The sequence below is a fragment of the Coregonus lavaretus genome (genome assembly GCF_964263955.1).
Source record: "Coregonus lavaretus genome assembly, chromosome: 33".
Taxonomy (NCBI): Eukaryota; Metazoa; Chordata; class Actinopteri; order Salmoniformes; family Salmonidae; genus Coregonus; species Coregonus lavaretus.
The window spans coordinates 35,529,260-35,549,935 of record NC_140020.1 but is presented as its reverse complement, the minus strand read 5'-3'; the positions used below and the strand labels follow the sequence as shown (position 1 = coordinate 35,549,935).

The window sequence follows — 20,676 nt, the reverse complement described above, 5'->3', positions numbered from 1 at the left end:
AAAGGGAAGAGGGAAGAGAGAGTGAAGAAGAAGAGAAGAGGGGGGAGAGAGTGAAGAAGAAGGGAAGATGGCGGAGATTGGGAAAAATTGAAAAACAGGGGAAAAGAAGACAAGAGGAGAAAGAGGGAAGAGGGAGGGAAGGAAAGAGGGGGTGGGTTAAGATTGAGAGAAAGAAAGGAGCGAGTGAGTGGGAACTGAGGGGTGAGGAGAGGAGAGAGGCATAGGGTAGAGGTAGGGCTTGGCTCTATACATTACAAACGTTAATGTGGTTTGAATATAATCGGGTCAGTTGTCATTCTACTGGTCTTTAGACACCTGCATTTGTTTGGGTATTCTTATAAAGTGTCTGCTTGTGTCAAATGAGCCAAAACAAGGGAACAAGGGAACACATAATTAATCTCTTCCTTTTCTACTTTTTAGGAAACTATTTTAAAATCCATTCTCTCTCTCAGGAGATGGTGCATGTGATTAAGGCTCTACCCCGCCAATTAATTCATGGCTTCATAAATATACAAATGCGTTAGCTATCAAACTGGAACTAGATCATCTGAAATAGTCAGGGGGATTTGTTAGTTTGTTCTCTCTCCTGGCACTCAGACCACTCAGCTGAAAGCTCTGTTGTGTTTTAGCTATTAATTATCTAACTGTTGGCTCAGAAGCTCCTCCACAACATTGTCTCACAACACTAAGCATCAGTCAATCATCTGGCCAATGTTCACACAAACACACACACACACACACACACACACACACACACACACACACATATCTCTAATTGACCACTTGATGCATGTGTTAATTTGGCCTTGAGTATATTTCTCTAGGAAAACAGTTGAATTTGATAGAAATTTACTGGAATAACAGGGAGGGAATATGCTAGAAACGATGCTGCCTCCAGTAATTCAACTAGCCTAGCTGTGGTGTGCTGGGAGTAATAGTAATCCCATATGGAAAAGACATAGACGAATCTAACAATATTCTTATATGGAACTTATAAGTACTACATATGGCAGCAAATACACATAACAGATTCATACAAAAATAATCATGAAAATATAATTATAATATTGTATGGCAGAGCAAGATAATTTTTTACAAAAAGCTAATAAGTAATCTAAGTATCTGATAAGATTATTTATGTTTTGCCTTATATGTTAGTGGTGTATTTGTATGTGTTTTTACAGAGACCTTTACAGAGAACATACACTTTATTACAATATTCATTGATGACTCATAGAATTAATATATTTTGACTCAAATATGTCGTACCATATCTATGTACCACAATCATGTATTCGGTTGTGTTAACACAAATACACCACTAACATATAAAGCAAAACATACAAAATCTTACCAGATACTTATTAGATTTTCTTTTACAAAACATCTTCTCCTGCCATACAAGATTCTTATGAGATTTTCATGATTATTTTCCATATGGGATAGCAGTGGTATGTGTTTGATAGTATTAGTGTAACTGTGGTGGGTCTGTGTTTTCATAAATATTTGATAAAAATGCTATTAACATTAGTCATGATACATGAACTCATGAAACTTAGGTAGGTATGAATTCAATCAAATTTGTCCTCCACTGGTTTGACTGTTTTGATGAGGTATTTAAACTAAGTATATACAGTACAGCAGGATCCAGCGACGGCATGAAGAGAGGGAGAGAGTGTAATTATTTCTTTATCACAAACTCCGATGTGAAAGCAGCAATGCATGTCTACCTTGGCAACAACTCATAAATTATTCATTGGGATGTTAAATAAATGCTCCACACACGCACGCGCACACACACACACACACCGATCTCAATCTCTCTCTGCCATAGTCTGCTGTTGCAGTTCTCCACGTCTGGGGACAAATATTGGAGGTCTGTATATAACACTGTATCAAATTTAGCACATCAAATGCAGTTAGCTACCTTGGGGCAGGGAATGGACTAGACTAGTGATGGGGAGGGAGGGAGGGCACATGGAACAATAATTATGGTTGTTGTGATTGTGAATATCTGATGGGAGGAAGAGTGATAGTGGTTTGGGATTTGAGCATAAATGCACACACACACACACACACGCACACACACAAAGCCTCAGAGGAAAATGTGACAGTGACAAATCAGATGCATCTGTCTCTGGCCTAAACTCAATTAGGACAGGGAAAGATATGATTCTGTATGGCTAACACCCAGAATTCAGAAGTGTGTCAGTGGATTATCTAGTGGCATCACCTTAAATGAGCTCGAGAAAGCGGGGAAACATTTCCCTGTGTCTTTATCAGTGCTAAAAACCACTCCAAAATATTCAAGCAGCCCACTATATCACTCCTTATGCTTCATATCCCTTGGATTTCAACGTTTCTATCAGACCTCGTTTAAAATGGCCAAACATGACACACACCAACCTGGTCTAAGAGCATTTAGTATAATTCTGTACGTAAACCCGAGACGCCCCATTTAGTGTAATATGTTACGTTTGGTATGGGTACATAAGACAGATTGTTACTTAATGCGAACGTCTACACTCAAAAAATTAGGGGTTCAACAACGGTTCTTCTAAGATCCTCAAAGTTCGAAGAGCCTTAAGGTTCTTGGCACTGAAAATTGCCCCCAAAAGGTTCTTCCAAGAACCCCATGGGAGGTGGGGTTCATTGAGGAACCTCCTTAGTTGGTGGGGGTTCTTGCAGGAATCTAACTGTCCAACTGAAACAAAGGACAGCAGGTGTAGGAACTTAACTGAAAAATGTAAAGATCTCAATTTAAAGTAAGGTTTGTCCCTTGTATGATCTAAATTGATATTGTTTTATGATGATACCATCTATCTTTTCATATTTGTGCAAATCTTTCTTGTCACGACTTCGGCCGAGGCTGCCTCCCCTCCTTGTTCGGCAGGCTTCGGCATTCGTCGTCACCGGCTTACTAATCACTGCCGCCCCAATCATCATCACAATTGTCTTGTCTTGTCAATCACACACACCTGGTTCCTATCCCCTAATTAGTCAGTGTATAAGTGATCCCTCTGCCCCCTTGTCCGTGTGGGTGATTGTTATTTGTGAGAGTCGCGTTGGAGGACTACGGGGAGTTCGCTCGCATCTTTCGGGCAGTCTTCGATCACCCGCCCGAGGGTCGAGAGACGGGCGAGCGGCTGGTCCACCTGAGGCAGGGGACAAGGACCGCGCAGGACTTCGCGTTGGAGTTTCGGACGCTGGCAGCGGGGTCCGGGTGGAACGAGCGGGCCCTGATCAACCATTTCCGGTGCCATCTGTGGGAGGACGTCCAACGGGAGCTAGCCTGCCAGGACACCATGTTGTTCTTCAATAAACTGGTGGACATGGCCATTCATTTGGACAACCTGCTGGCAGCCAGAGGACATCCTGGTAGGGGTCTGCCCGTTTCCACCCCGGACGACTTGGATCCCGAGCCGATGGAGCTGGGTGGAGCCGCCGGCCGAGAGAGCGGAGGAGGACAGCGACAGTGCCACTCTGGTGGCACGAAGGGACAGTACACCACACATAGTAGTCAACGTTCTTTTGGGCCTGGAGGCGGCAGGCAGGGCACTCACGCATCACCCCAGGTATCGAACACCCACACCTGTTCAGAGCCCTCTGCTGCGCACTGTACCCTACCTATCCACTTTCCCGATCACATGGTACTTCCCCAGTGTAAGGTGCTAGTCGATTCAGGCGCAGCTGGGAACTTTATGGACAGGGCATTCGCACGCCGTCAAGGCATTTCATTGGTTCCCCTATCCATTCAACTCCCCATCAGAGCACTCGATAGTCGACCATTAGGGTCCGGGTTTGTTACGGAAGTCACTATACCAGTCACCATGATCACCCAGGAGACACATTATGAGCAGGTTATTTTTTAGATTATTGAGTCTTCTGCTTTCCCTGTGGTATTAGGTATCCGTTGGCTAGCACTCCACAACCCCACCTTCTCATGGCCGCAGAGGGCTCTCACGGGGTGGTCGCGAGAGTGTCAGTGTAGGTGTCTAGATGTTTTTCCGTTGGTGCAACCACGGTGGAAAGTCCAGATGGTACCTCCACCGTGTGCATTCCCCCCGAATACCTTGATTTGGCGCACACGTTTTCAAAGACGCATGCGACTAAATTACCACATCATCAGGCGGGGGATTGCGCGATAAACCTTCGGGTAGACGCTGTACCTCCCAGGAGTCATGTGTACCCCCTGTCGCAGGCTGAAACGGAGGCTATGGAAACATACGTGTCCCAGTCCCTGGACCAGGGGTATGTACGTCCCTCCCCTTCACCCGCCTCCTGGAGTTTCTTCTTTGTGAAGATGAAAGACGGCGGTCTGCGCCCATGCATTGATTATCGATCACTGAACAAGGAGACGATTAGATTTAGTTATCCTCTCCCCCTCATTCCTTCAGTGATTGAGTCAATGCATGGTGCCCGCTTCTTCACTAAGCTAGATCTCAGGAGTGCATACAACCTGGTACGTGTTCGGGAGGGGGATGAGTGGAAGACAGCATTCAGCACAACCACAGGGCATTATGAATACCTGGTGATGCCCTACGGTTTGATGAATGTTCCATCCGTCTTCCAGTCCTTTGTGAACGAGGTGTTTTGGGACATGCTTGGTCGCGGTGTGGTGGTCTACATCGATGACATCCTGGTGTATTCCGCTACTCGTGCCGAGTATGTGTCCCTGGTTCGCAAAGTGCTTGCCCGACTGTTGGAAAATGCAGAGAAGTTTTACCAGCAGTCCGTCTCCTTCCTCGGATACCGCATTACCACCTCAGGTTTAGAGATGGTAGGAGATCGCATTTCAGCCGTGAGTAATTGGCCGACTCCAACCACAGTTAAGGAGGTGCAGCGCTTCCTTGGCTTAGCCAACTACTATCGGAGGTTTATCCGGGGCTTTGGCAAGGTTGCAGCATCATTACATCCCTGTTGAAGGGTGGGCCGTCCCGGCTCCGCTGGTCTGCTGAGGCTGACCTGGCCTTCAGGAGACTGTGGGGTCTGTTCACCTCAGCTCCGGTACTGGCCCACCCCGATCCATCACTACCGTTCATAGTGGAGGTGGATGCGTCCGAGGTAGGGATAGGTACTGTCCTGTCCCAACGCTTGGGCATGCCACCCAAACTCCGCCCCTGTGCCTTCTTCTCTAAGAAGCTCAGCCCGGAGGAGTAGAACTACGACGTTGGTGATCGGCAGCTGTTGGCTGTTGTCCAAGCTTTGACCATGTGGAAACATTGGCTCGAAGGGGCGAAACACCCTTTTCTCGTCTGGATGGACCACCGTAACCTGGAGTACATTCGGGCCCTATTCTTCATCCGGTTTGATTTTACACTGTCATACATTCCGGGTATGAAGAACGTGAAGGCAGACACACTGTCCCGGCTGTATGACACAGAGGAGAGGCCCAGGGACAACACCCCCATACTTCCGGCCTCCTGCATTGTGGCGCCGGTAGTATGGGCGATGGACGCGGATATAGAGAAGGCATTACGCACAGATCCATCTCCACCGCAGTGTCCAGCTGGGCTGCGGTACGTGCCTGCTCCAGAGGAGGGTGACGTGTTTGCCCAGAAGATCAGACGATCATGGATAAGAGCAGGCACGTACCGCAGCCCAGCTGCGTACCACGTACCGCAGCCCAACCTTTACCAGTTCCACAACGACCATGGTCTCACCTTAGTATTGATTTTTTGACTGATCTTCCCCTCTCCCAAGGTAACACCACCATCCTGGTCATTGTGGACAGCTTCTCCAAGTCCTGCAGCCTCCTTCCTCTGCCCGGTCTCCCCACGGCCCTGCAGACTGCGGAGGCCCTGTTTACTCACGTCTTCTGGCACTAAGGGGTGCAAGAGGATATATTGTCCGACCGAGGTCCCCAGTTCACGTCCAAGGTTTGGAAGGCGTTCATGGCATGTCTGGGGGTCTCGGTCAGCCTGACCTCTGGGTTCCACCCCAAGTCAAATGGGCAGGTGGAACGGTTAAATCAGGATGTGGGTAGGTTCCTGCGGTCCTACTGCCAGGACCGGCCAGGGGAGTGGTCAGTGTTCTTGCCTTGGGCAGAATATGCCCAGAGCTCTCTCTGCCACTCCTCTACTATCCTAACACCATTCCAATGTGTTTTAGGTTACCAACTGGTTCTGGCACCGTGGCACCAGAGCCAGACCGAGGCTCCTGCGGTGGATGACTGGTTTCGGCGCGCGGAGGAGACGTGGGACGCTGCCCACGTTCACCTCCAGCACGCCGTGCATCGTCAGAAGGCCAACGCTGACCGTCACCGCAGTGAGGCCCCGGTCTTCGTACCGGGGGATCGGGTCTGGCTCTCGACCTGGAATCTGCTCCTCCGCCTACCAGCTGAGCCCGCGGTTTGTGGGGACGTTCAAAGTTCTGAGGAGAATCAACGAGGTCACGTATAGGTTATTACTTCCCCCTGATTACCGTATTAACCCCTCGTTTCATGTGTCTCTTCTCAGGCCGGTGGTGGTTGGTCCGCTCCAGGAGTCTGAGGTGCGGGAGGTTCCTCCACCTCCTCTGGACATCGAGGGGGCCCCGGTGTACTCTGTCCATTCCATCCTGGATTTGAGGCTTCGGATGGGGGGCCTTCAGTACCTCGTGGAGTGGGAAGGGTACGGTCCGGAGGAACGGTGCTGGGTCCCGGTGAGGGATATCCTCGATCCCTCCCTGTTGCAGGATTTCTACCGTTGCCATCCGGCTCGCCCTGCTCCTCCCCTCCTTGTTCGGGCAGGCTTCGGCGTTCGTCGTCACCGGCTTACTAACCACTGCCGCCCCAATCATCATCACAATTGTCTTGTCTTGTCAATCACACACACCTGGTTCCTTTCCCCTAATTAGTCTGTATATAAGTGTTCCCTCTGCCCCCTTGTCCTTGTGGGTGATTGTTATTTGTTAGAGTAGTGTAGCTCGGTGGAGCTACCTGTAACATATTGTTGCCAGGGTAGATTTCCCCCTGTGCCTATGTATTGTTGGATATCCATTACAGTGTCTTTGCCAGGGATGATAGTTTCCCCTGTGCCTGTTTCATTGATCGCTATTTGACCGCATTTGTGTGTCTACGAAGCAATAAACTCTGTATTCGGTGATTACCCTCCTGCGCCTGACTCCTTTCCATCACACTCAAACAGAAAATGGACAATTCAATGGATAACAATCAACAAAGAGGTAAGAATATGTAGGCTATAAGAATATGTTGAAGGCTAGCTGTATTGGGTGCAGATGACTGAACTGCTCATTGATGTGTCTGTGTCTGCAGGTATACAGACAAGGAGGCATATAAAGTTATGTCAATTGGTATTGGTATGTTATGCAGACCAGATTTACCATCCTCTTCCCTTACCTCTTCAATGAATATCCCATTGGCCTCTACATTATGGACAAGGTATGTGTATGAAAACCATTATCAAAACTGTTTTTTTTCATTCACATTTACCACAAATACCAAGGTATGAATACTGCCGTGTGCATGTTTTGTTAATCATCTGTATAATTACTATTTTTTGGATTCACAGACTACCCTCCCTACACCTCTGATGAATATAACAAGAAACCTGTTCAATCACCATGCACTGCAAAATCATTCTGGATATGGATACGGAGAACATCAACACATTAGCATCAACACGCCAGATGATATACCCATTGGATTTGGGGCTCTGCTGGGAGTTTACCTCATATTTGGATTTTTTTTATTCTGCTTTGCCACTAAAATATTGTGTTATTGTTATGCGTAATATTATTATTAATAATAATAATAGGGGAGGGGGATAGTTCAAAAATTAACCCCAGAATAACTTATAGGGGTTCCCCCACAGTTTCAATTTGAAGAACCCGTAAAGGATACTCCAGGAACCTTTTCTTTTTAGAGTGTAGCAACCCAAAGGTTGCAAGTTTGAATCTCATCAGGGACAACTTTAGAATTATAACTACTTACTACTTTTTTTAGCTACTTTGCAACTACTTAGCATGCTAGCTAACCCTTCCCCTAACTCTAACCCTAACCTTAACCCTTTAACCTAACTCCTAAACTTAACCCTAACCCCTAGCCTAGCTGACATTTTCCAGCTAGCTAACGTTAGCCCCCTACCCACCTAGCTAGAATTCGCAACATATTGTACGTTTTACAAATTCATAACATATTGTACAGTTTGCAAATTCTTATATTTTTACATGTGCAAATTCGTAACATATCATATGAAATGGGTGATGGAAATCCACAACTTAATACATTCCAGGCGAAACGTAACTTATCATACTAAATGGAGTGTCTCGGATTTACTTACATAATAATATGAAATGCTCTGAGACCAGGTTGCACACACTCCTCACATACACACTCACATATGCTCTTGTCTGTCAGAATATCCCTTCTGTGTGTGGTAATTGGCTGCTGGCTCACTTACTGTCTAATTGGAGGGTAGCTGTCAACTGTACAGGTATTCAAGGCTGCTGCATCCAGAGAAGAGAAGAGCACAGCTTAGAGAAGCTCTGTATATCTACTCATTTATTTTCTTTGTCTCTGTCCCTAGTCTTTTTTGTCCATCCTTCTAAGGCTCTCCAGGCTTCAAATGCATGTCTAAATGAGCTTAGTTTAATGGGGATTCTGACACAGAGGGGAAGAAAACAAACAAACAAGGCGATTGGTGGACTGTAAGTAGAGCTGAAAATTAAGATGGAAGCCATTTTTGTCCTGTCTTTGATATTATCCACACCAGTGGAGGCTGGTGGGAGGAGCTATAGGAGGACAGGCTCATTGTAGTGGTTGGAATGGAATAAATGGAATGGTATCAAACATATGGAAACCACATTTTTGACTCCGTTCCATTTATTCCTACGGCTAGCAGAACGCCCAAGTGTCACTGGATAAATGCCTGAACTCCTGCTCATGAGTTAATGGGGAAATGTAACACAGACAATTATATTTTATTGTTTTTCCATTGTAATTAAAGTTTTTTTTATGCAGAATGAACTTGCTCTTCCCTCTCCAACATATTGAACTGACTGTGCAGTGTGTGCACCAGGGCCCTGATTAAACTATGAAATAGCTTGAAACATTTATTATACTATATAAAGCTTTTCTTCATAATTAATTAGTTAACCATGTTTGATTAAAGTTTAATTGGGAGTTAAGTGAAATGGGGTGTTTACCAAAAAGTGCCTGATGTCCCTTTTATTGTCTTACATAAGCTTTGATCCCTCTCACAATCCAAATACAGTGCTTTGCCGGATGTAAAGTTCATTATCTGTGTGCTCAGTATTCTCTCTCTCTCTCTCTCTCTCTCTCTCTCTCTCTCTCTCTCTCTCTCTCTCTCTCTCTCTCTCCCCAGTGATGGATGGGCAGATCGAGATGAGGTGGTGGAGGGGTACGAACAGGAAGCAGAAGGTGGGATCACCATGAAGCTGCAGTCAGAGGAAGTGAAGTCATTTGATGACTACTTCCTGAAGCTGCGTTTGGACACCAACACACGGAACCCATGGTTCCCAGAGTTCTGGCAGTACCGCTTCCAGTGCCGGCTGGCCGGACATCCACAGGAGATTAAGAAATACAAGAAAGTCTGCTCCGGTGAGAACCACTAAGAAACGACATTAGGCTACTCAGAGTCATGAGGACTGAGCAGGGGTTAGGTTGGGAGGAGGAAGGAAATGCATATTTTAATCAACAAAAGCAATGGGACGAAAAAATATATAGAATCGTCAGATAAAGGTCATACAGTATTTTCTATTGCAATGTCAATGCATGATGAGTTAGGCTGAGGACAAATGAATAGTTCGTGTTAATGTTTTGAACATAGGTTAGCAATTGTATGATAATGTATTGTCTCCCTTTTTTCCTCTCCAAATACTCTCTCTGCTTACGAACAAAAGGTGATCTAGGTAAATTGAGTTGTTGCCCCACCAAAATCACTAACAGATTTATTATGGATATTATTCACAACAAATCACAATGATTGACATAGTGATTACAGTTAACACATGAAATTATGCTTGATAAGTATGCGTTCAAACATTTTGTTAGAAAAGCAATTTTAAGTATTGATGCTATTGTGAGTGTATTCACCTCAACATGAAGGTATTACACATGTACTACTGTGTAATACCCGACTCTCTTAAGACTTAAGTAAACCAAGCATGATCTAAGCATTCAAAACATGACAAAATTGCAGAGCAGTGTACTGTAGCTATAGTTTGCTGTATGTCTTATGTTATTTTCTCTTCCTAAAGATCTCCAAGGTGGTAAGTGTATATTTCAAGATTAAAGAGATGATGACTTTACCTGCACCTGCACTGTACTGTATAAGCACTTCACTTTGGCAAGACTTGTAGAGTTTGACTGGTGCTAGCGCTGAGAATTATGTTGGCCTGTACTACCTCTAGACCAGTGAAATAAATAGAAAGCTCCAAATTGGCTGCTGTGTTCAGAGAAAGCCTGGGGTAGGGTCAAATCAGTCAAACTCTAATGCATAAACTCTTGGGTTGTTTTTTTAAAAGGTACTGCAATGTGGAGAGAGAACAAGGAAGAATGAGTCACTGAAACACACTGTTCACAACCCCTTTCGTTAGAACACCACTGTATGAGAGAGATGTGTTCTATATAGATTATCCCCTCTGCTGCCTCTCTGCATGATCACCACAGGCAAACGACGGCCATTTTCTAAATGTATTGAGAAACAATGGGAAAAGATGGAGAGAAAAGTGATGAGATTTAAGCAGTTATAAGAAGAAAACAAATATGGAGTGGCACCTCACCTCATAGAAGGGTGAATGAATATCTCTTTTAAAAAATGTCACTATTAGTGCTATGGTTGCCCTGTGCCTGACAATGCTTTCAGCTGGCTGACCAAAAATGCTCGTTACTCACTATGGTGTCCACAGACTTTATTGTTGCTCCCTCAAGATTTCTCCATGTTCTGTATCCTTTGGGGAAAACATGAATAAGCCTCTGGACACCTTATTATGATCTACTGTATAGTGTGTGCCAATTATATTGTGCTGCAAAAGAGAGAGATGTTTTGTTGTATTTTTTTGATTCAATTATAATTCCAAACTCAGTTGTTTATGGGTTGAGTGAGAAGGAAGTTGTACAATTCTTTTGCCGTACAATATTATGTTTGCCTACATTTACACATTGATACGACACTGTAAATCCAGCACAAACAAACAAAATGGCCACAGTCCTTAGAAAAACAACATCAACCAATCCCAAACCCCCATTTTGACATTCTGGTAATTTCCCACTAATCCCCAGGCAATGAGAGTCTTCATGAGAACTACGTCCAGGACAGTAAGATGGGATTCGTCATCAATGCTATCTATGCCATGGCCCACGGCCTCCATGACATGCACAGTGAGCTGTGCCCTGGCCAGCCAGGCCTGTGTGAGGCCATGGACCCCATTGACGGCAGCAAGCTGCTGGAGTACCTGCTCAAGACCACCTTCAGAGGGGTGTCAGGGGAGGATGTGTACTTCGACGAGAACGGGGACACTCCTGGCAGGTGAGGAGGGAGATGGGGATGGATGGGAGGGGGGGGGGGGGACCAGATTCAATGTATCCATGTGCTGCAGCAGTCATTTCTACTTACAGTATTTGCAGTCAGTCCTCTCAGTGTCACAAATCAAATCAAAATCAAATCAAATCAGTCCCTGACAGACAGGTGAAAAACAGCCCCAGTCACAACCCTGTATTTCAGCCAGATGTCAGGGCTAGTACTCAGACATGGTACCATAATCACAATAGATCTGGGTTCAAAGCCCAAAGCGGATGTTCTGTGCCCTGGTAAGTAGCTTTACCTGAAAAACGTTTAACTATATAGAATGTAAGATGTTAAAGTGATTTTGGACAAAGGAGTCTGCTCTAAGCAAGGGACTTGTTATAATTAAATCACCTGCTTCTTCTTTCCTTTTCCTTTCTCCATTTCTCTCTGTATCTCCATTTCTCTCCCTTGCTCTGTTTTTCTCTTGCTCTCTCACTCTCTCTCTCATAATCTCGCTCTGTGCCTCTCCCCCTCTTTCACCCCCTCCATCCATCTCCCACCAATCTCTTTAACGGTCTCTCACCCCTTCACCCTATCTCCTCTCCCCCTCTCAGGTATGACATCATGAACCTGCAGAGTGTGGGTGACGGTAGCTATGACTACCAGCAGGTGGGCTCGTGGCACGAGGGCATCCTGAACATCGATGACTGGAAGCTGTGGATGAACAACAGCGACATGGTCCGCTCCGTCTGCAGCGAGCCCTGCTCCAGGGGACAGATCAAGGTACAGACACAACCTGGCTCTGACGCTTTTGTTTAATTTGATTTGAACTAAGTTAGCTCTGTAAATTGATCCCTAGCCTAGGAATTGATGTGCAGATTCTGTCCCTGGTTGAAAAGGAATGATTTTAATTGTGTATTAACACAATGTTGTGTAGCCTTCAGGATCTTGAGGAAACACCTTGAGTCTCTCCAACCAGGGCCAGTATTATTCAGCCTGGCTATACGCCCCCCATAGGGTGCATGCACACTCTCCTGTCTGCTTTACCTGGGCCTGCTAACACTTTGTTTACTGCCCTGTGCTGTGCATCACCTTGTTTTACATATCACAGCTCTGAGAACATCCACTTTAGGAACAGGATCATGTAAATGCAACTGAGCTTGTCTTTTGGAATATCATTTGTGTGCGACTAAGGGAAAACTGTTACATCATATAGGTTTTTATAATATGCACCTGAATTGACTTATTTGTTTTAGCTCGGGGTGGAGCAAAGGGCCTAAAAATGCACCATCAAAGCCATATTAGACGCTAATACCTGTCTTTATATCTGATTGTTTTGGGACACTGTAAAGTCCATGGAAAATAAGAGCACTTCCTCCCAGCTGCCCACTGCACTGAGGCTAGGAAACACAATCACCACCGATAAATCTACAATAATCGAGAATTTCAACAAGCATTTTGCTACGGCTGGCCATGCTTTCCACCTGGCTACCACTACCCCGGCCACCAGCTCTGCACCCTCCGCTGCAACTTGCCCATGCCCCCCCCGCTTCTCCTTCACACAAATCCAGACAGCTGATGTTCTAAAAGAGCTGCAAAATCTGGACCCCTACAAATCATCTGGGCTAGACAATCTGGACCCTTTCTTTCTAAAACTAGCCGCCGAAATTGTCGCAACCCCTATTACTAGCCTGTTCAACCTCTCTTTCGTAACGTCTGAGATCCCCAGAGATTGGAAAGCTGCCGCGGTCATCCCCCTCTTCAAAGGGGGTGACACTTTAGATCCAAACTGTTACAGACCCATATCCATCCTGCCCTGCCTTTCAAAAGTTTTTGAAAGCCAAGTCAACAAACAGATCACCGACCATTTCGAATCCCACCGTACCTTCTCCGCTATGCAATCCGGTTTCCGAGCTGGTCATGGGTGCACTTCAGCCACGCTCAAGGTCCTAAACGATATTATAACCGCGATCGATAATAGACAGTACTGTGCAGCCGTTTTCATTGACCTGGCCAAGGCTTTCGACTCTGTCAACCACCGCATTCTTATTGGCAGACTAAATAGCCTTGGTTTCTCAAATGACTGCCTCGCCTGGTTCACCAACTACTTCTCAGATAGAGTTCAATGTGTCAAATCGGAGGGCCTGTTGTCTGGACCTATGGCAGTCTCTATGGGGGTGCCACAGGGTTCAATTCTTGGGCCGACTCTTTTCTCTGTGTATATCAATGACGTCGCTCTTGCTGCTGGTGACTCTCAGATCCACCTCTACGCAGACGACACCATTTTGTATACATCTGGCCCTTCATTGGACACTGTGTTAACAAACCTCCAAACGAGCTTCAATTCCATACAACACTCCTTCAGTAGCCTCCAACTGCTCTTAAACACTAGTAAAACTAAATGCATGCTCTTCAACCGAACGCTGCTTGCACCCGCCCACCCAACTAGAATCACTACTCTCGACGGGTCTGACCTAGAGTATGTGGACAACTACAAATATCTAGGTGTCTGGTTAGACTGTAAACTCTCCTTCCAGACTCACATTAAGAATCTCCAATCCAAAGTTAAATCTAGAATCGGTTTCCTATTTCGCAACAAAGCCTCCTTCACTCATGCTGCCAAACATGCCCTCGTAAAACTGACTATCCTACCGATCCTTGACTTCGGCGATGTCATTTACAAAATAGCCTCCAACACTCTACTCAGCAAATTGGATGTAGTCTATCACAGTGCCATCCGTTTTGTCTCCAAAGCCCCATATAATACCCACCACTGTGACCTGTACGCTCTTGTTGGCTGGTCCTCACTACATATTCGTCGCCAAACCCACTGGCTCCAGGCCATCTATAAATCACTGCTAGGCAAATCCCCGCCTTATCTTAGCTCATTGGTCACCATAGCAACACCCACCCGTAGTCTGCGCTCCAGCGGGTATATCTCACTGGTCATCCCCAAAGCCAACACCTCCTTTGGCCGCAATTCCTTCCAGTTCTCTGCTGCCAATGACTGGAACAAATTGCAAAAATCTCTGAAGCTGGAGACACTTATCTCCCTCACTAACTTTAAGCATCAGTTGTCAGAGCACCTTACCGATCACTGCACCTGTACACAGCCCATCTGAAATTAGCCCGCCCAACTACCTCATCCCTATATTGTTATTTATTTTGCTCATTTGTACCCCAGTATCTCTATTTGCACATCATCTCTTGCACATCTATCATTCCAGTGTTAATACTAATTGTAATTATTTTGCACTATAGCCTATTTTATTGCCTTACCTCCATAACTTGCTAAATTTGCACACACTGTATATTATATGTATTTCTGTTGTATTTTTGACTTTGTTTTGTTTTAACCCCATATGTAACTCTGTGTTGTTGTTTTTATCGCACTGCTTTGCTTTATCTTGGCCAGGTCGCAGTTGTAAATGAGAACTTGTTCTCAACTGGTTTACCTGGTTAAATAAAGGTGAAATAAAATAAAATAAAAATAAAAATTGGAGTTGGTACTGTGTGGGTGTGGGGGTTGTGGTTTGTTGTGGTTTGGGTATTGTTATTGTTTTGACTGTAAGCTTGTGACTTCTGGAGTTGACCCCTGACCTCTGTGTGATCAGGTTATCAGGAAGGGCGAGGTGAGCTGCTGCTGGATCTGCACTACCTGTAAGGACAATGAGATCGTCCGGGATGAGTTCACCTGTCAGGCCTGTGACCTGGGCTGGTGGCCCGATGACGAGCTGGAAGGTAACTAACTAACAGGAAACAATCTATCTACAGTGGCTTGCGAAAGTATTCAACCCCCCTTGGCATTTTTCCTATTTTGTTGCCTTACAACCTGGAATTAAAATTGATTTTTTGGGGGTTGGTATCATTTGATTTACACAACATGCCTAACACTTTGAAGATAAAATAAAATAAAATTGTGAAACAAACAAGAAATAAGACAAATAAACAGGAAACTTGAGCGTGCATAACTATTCACCACCTCAAAGTCAATACTTTGTAGAGCCACCTTTTGCAGCAATTACAGCTGCAAGTCTCTTGGGGTATGTCTCTATAAGCTTGGCACATCTAGCCACTGGGATTTTTGCCCATTCTTCAAGGCAATACTGCTCCAGCTCCTTCAAGTTGGATGGGTTCTGCTGGTGTACAGCAATCTTTAAATCATTCCACAGATTCTCAATTGGATTGAGGTCTGGGCTTTGACTAGGCCATTCCAAGACATTTAAATGTTTCCCCTTAAACCACTAGAGTGTTGCTTTAGCAGTATGCTTAGGGTCATTGTCCTGCTGGAAGGTGAACCCCCGTCCCAGTCTCAAATCTCTGGAAGACTGAAACAGGTTTCCCTCAGGAATTTCCCTGTATAATATTTAGCGCCATCCATCATTCCTTCAATTCTGACCAGTTTCCCAGTCCCTGCAGATGAAAAACATCCCCACAGCATGATGCTGCCACCACCATGCTTCACTGTGGGGATGGTGTTCTAGGGGTGATGAGAGGTGTTGGGTTTGCGCCAGACATAGCATTTTCCTTGATGGCCAAAAAGCTTAATTTCATTCTCATCTGACCAGAGTACCTTCTTCCATATGTTTGGGGAGTCTCCCACATGCCTTTTGTCGAACACCAAACATGTTTGCTTATTTTTTTCTTTAAGCAATGGCTTTTTTCTGCCCACTCTTCCGTAAAGCCCAGCTCTGTGGAGTATTCAGCTTAAAGTGGTCCTATGGACAGATACTCCAATCTCCGCTGTGGAGCTTTGCAGCTCCTTCAGGGTTATCTTTGGTCTCTTTGTTGCCTCTCTTATTAATGCCCTCCTTGCCTGGTCTGTGAGTTTTGGTGGGCGGCCCTCTCTTTGCAGGTTTGTTGTGGTGCCATATTCTTTCCATTTTTAAATAATGGATTTAATGGTGCTCCGTGGGATGTTCAAAGTTTAGGATATTTTTTATAACCCAACCCTGATCTGTACTTCTCCACAACTTTGTCCCTGACCTGTTTGGAGAGCACCTTGGTCTTCATGGTGCCGCTTGCTTGGTGGTGCCCCTTGCTTAGTGGTGTTACAGACTCTGGGGCCTTTCAGAACAGGTGTATATATACTGAGATCATGTGACAGATCATGTGACACTTAGATTGCACACAGGTGGACTTTATTTAACTAATTATGTGACTTCTGAAGGTAATTGGTTGCACCAGATCTTATTTAGGGGCTTCATAGCAAAGGGTGTGAATAGATATGCACGCACCACTTTTCCATTATTTATTTTTTAGAAATGTTTTAAACAAGTTATTTCTTTCATTTCACTTCACCAATTTGGACTATTTTGTGTATGTCCATTACATGAAATTGAAATAAAAATCCATTTAAATTACAAGTTGTAATGCAACAAAATAGGAAAAACGCCAAGGGGGATGAATACTTTTGCAAGACACTGTATATGCCATGAAGACTGACTACTGCCTCTACCTGGCTGTAGCTCCCCCAGCTCGTACCCCTTTTAACCCTACCATCTTCTCTAACCTGCATGTCTGCCCCCCTGCCCTCATGTCCTCCAACACTCACCTCACTAGTCTCCCAATCCACCATCACACACTGACAGTTATCTCCCAAGTTTTTTTCTAAATCCCAGTCCCCAACTCCCTGCAACCTGCACACTGCTTTGTTCTCCCTGTGAAGGGACTGCAAATATCTGTCTATTCTTCCCCATTCCTTGCTAATGTACTGATTTCTATAGCCCTTTATTCTATCTGTGTCACTCTATCACCAAAAGACATGACTCTCTCCGCCATATACTATTTTTTCCCCCTATATTCATTTAGCAGCAGTGCCCCGCCGCTGCTAAATCGTTGCCGCCACTCCAAAAAGTATGATAGATACATAAAAAAATATGTCTATGATATTTCTGCCAAGATCCACTTTTAAAGGGATAGTGCCAGATTTGAGCAATTCATCCCTTGTTCTACTTACCCAGAGTCAAATGAACTCATGGATACCATTTTTATGTCTCTGCGTGCAGTTTGAAATAAGTTGCTAACTAGCATTAGCGCAATGACTGAATGTCTATGGGACAGCTAGCATGCTAGCTGGTACCATAGACATCCAGGCATTGTGCTAACGCTAGTTAGCAATGGCTCACGAAACTACCTTCAACTTCATTCAAACTGCACAAAGAGACATACAAATGGTATCCATGAGTTCATTTGACTCTGGGTAAATAGAAAAAAGGCTTAATTGCCAAAATCTCGCACTAACCCTTTTAAGATCAGTGACGTTTCAACATATATCTGTAGCAAAATAGAGTGAGCAGTGGCTCAAATGATAGCCAGAAGCACACAACAGTGCAGTTCAGTTATATTTCAGATGGTTTTCTGCATTTTTGAGTATAATTTTCTTTTTTAAAGTCACCAAAACGGACCTTCTTACAGTCGTTCTACAAAAAATGTCCCCTCCCCACCGCTACCTTTGCCACAGCTGCTGAAAAAAATCCTAGGGGAAACACTGACTATGCCTTCCCCAACTGTTCTCTCCTTTCATCTCACCTCCCTCTCTCATCTGCTTTCTTTCAGTCTCTCTGTCTAACCTTCCCCCTCTCGGTGCCTCCCCCTCCCTCCCTCCCTCCCTCTCTCCTTCTCAACTCATCTCTCTCTCTCCACTGTCTTCCCGTTTTCTCATTGTTGCCATGACCAGTGTTCCCTCAAATTTTGGGGGGCACTGAGCAAAATGTAGGTCTCGTAAGCAGAAACTTGAACATTGTGAGACATTTTTGCAACTTCCGGCTAGCGTTTACAGTGAACACTGAGGCTGTACCCTTACAGTTTTAGACAGTAGGCTATTGTGGGTATTTGAGCATAATGTAGGCCTACCAACAAAACCAATGGAGCAAATGCCATAACATGCACATGGAAATAGCTTTTGATTTCTATGATATAGCCTACAGTAGCCTATATGTGGTGTTCAATGCAGGCCTACATTGCATGAGTCTTTAAAAATAATTTTTACATTATAAAGGGCTTGACATTAATTCATGATTTTATGTACTTGGTCTGCAACACCATGGGCCACATAGGTGACTGTAAATTGCATTGTATTGTGTTGTATCGCACAAGAAACCACTTTACAAAATAAAATGCATTATTATTACCATACAGAGAATTAGACAATGTAGGCTACCCCTCTGCCTATGGGCTTATTTGCATATTCAAGACTGTCTCTAAATACAACACTGCCCCTTTAATTAAGACAAGCTTTTTATTTATTTTTTTATTTTTGGTCATTTAGCAGACGCTCTTATCCAGAGCGACTTACAGGAGCAATTAGGGTTAAGTGCCTTGCTCAAGGGCACATCGACAGATTTTTCACCTAGTCGGCTCGGGGATTAGAACCAGCGACCTTTCGGTTACTGGCACAACGCTCTTAACCACTAAGCTACCTGCCGCCCCATGACTGGCTTTTTAAAGACAGCTTGAAATGTAGCCTACACATTTTGTGCTCTTGTAGGAAGCAGTAACTCCCCATTGCTGACCTATACTTATCTATAACTGGGCTAATAACTCTCTAACTAGCAAATAATATCAACAAATGTGAACACGTGCCGCACCACTCTGATCTGAACTGATCTGAAACGTGCTTTCACACGCGGGTGACCGCTCATGGGCTACCCCCGCAAATATAATTATACTCCGTTGCGCTCTGGCTCTACCTACAACACAATCACAGACTCAATCTTGCAAAGTTAGATTTGTTTTGTTTTGGGACTGATATAATGTTGATTCGATAACAGAAAAAAACGTTGATCCATATAGTGCAAACTAATGGGACGAAGTTCATTCTCTTGCGTCTCTGCGCAGCATGGCATTTATTCTGCGCCGCAGTCCGGCAGTTTAGCGGGAACATTGGTCATGACCCAGGTGTTGTTTTGACAGCGATTCGAACCGAGCTGAAGGGAGCTCTCCTTCCTTCTCCCTGTCAGGTGGAAAATATAATTAGCTCATTGAGAGGCCTCTGATAGATTTCCAACAGTTTGTTGTCAGAGATTAAATTCCCCTCTTTCCTATGATTCATTATGCATGTCTGGGAATATCATAATCAGATCCAAGTGGAAAGGTGGCTTTTTTTAATCACTTGTCATTTTGGTTCCCATAACTCTGTCATTCCTGGTTACTGGGGAAACCAGTTTTGCACCAGTGTGCCTAGAAGGGAAGGTGTTGTGGCTTGAGGAGTGAGGAGAGAGTGAGTCTGTTATACATCATGTTTGAATTATTCAGAGGTCTACTTAGAGCTCTGACAGGATTGTGTAGGGAAGAGGAATAAGGGATTTGAAGCTTTGTGAGAGAGAGGATAAAGATAAGTGCATTTCATCTTTGCCACCCTTGTCCATTGGCAGTGTGTGAGCCTGATGCCTTGATAAACTAAGCTTGGTGGCCAAGGGGATAGAGATAACTTCACTCAGCAGTGAAGCTTCCACATGGACACATTTCTCAGGATCTAATTTTAGTACAGTTAAGATATTATTCATACAAGCACATGGGATAAACCAAGCACAACTTCAATCTCTTGCTTTTCGATTGGGGAAGCATACCTTATATCCAGATGAGATTTTGCGTTAAGTTAGCTAACTAGTAATTTTATACATACTTGTGATTTGGTTTATGAGGACTAAATGATACTGGTTGTGATGGCATATACGTAGGCAGGCATTGCCTGTGGTGGCGCTGACTGTAATGCTATTAGTTAGGAGTGCTGTGTAATTCAGGGGTTTTAAGATGACTCTGGGGATGTCACTTTTCTCTCATTAAGCCCTTGCGAGTCTAAGTGTGTGTCAGATGACAAATCACCACCAATGCAACATGATGGACAGCCACACACCAAGACACAGACACACACAGACACACACAGTCACACTTTACACTGCAGCATAAGCATGAGAGGAAAATCTGACAGATTTGGAGCGTGTGTGTGTGTGTGTGTGTGTGTGTTGTGTGTGTGTGTTCTTGAGTAATTTAAGGCCATCTTTGAAGGGCTATGATCTTCCCTATATACCTCTTGACTTCCCCCATTTCTAAATCTGTTCACTAGTCATCTGCCTTCATCTACTCCCCCTCTCTTCAGTATACCCATGTTCCCCTCTTCTCCATTTACAGTCCTTCCTATTACTTTTCCAAAATTTACATGCTTCAATAATTATATAGGCAACAATAGCATCTCTCCTTTCCT

The 20,676-nt window shown here is 44.6% G+C and overlaps 1 protein-coding gene across 1 annotated transcript in view; it reads left to right on the top strand.

The window, feature by feature from the left end:
• The window catches only part of LOC311108696 (metabotropic glutamate receptor 1-like), a gene marked incomplete at both ends in the record, with an annotated part of 68,024 nt that overhangs the window by 42,985 nt on the left and 4,363 nt on the right, over positions 1-20,676 (top strand). The window contains 4 exons of the mRNA XM_084151416.1: positions 9,327-9,562; positions 11,246-11,492; positions 12,086-12,254; positions 15,086-15,212. Of these exons, the coding sequence (XP_084007542.1) occupies positions 9,327-9,562; positions 11,246-11,492; positions 12,086-12,254; positions 15,086-15,212 (779 nt within the window). The remainder of the gene's footprint in view (positions 1-9,326; positions 9,563-11,245; positions 11,493-12,085; positions 12,255-15,085; positions 15,213-20,676) is intronic.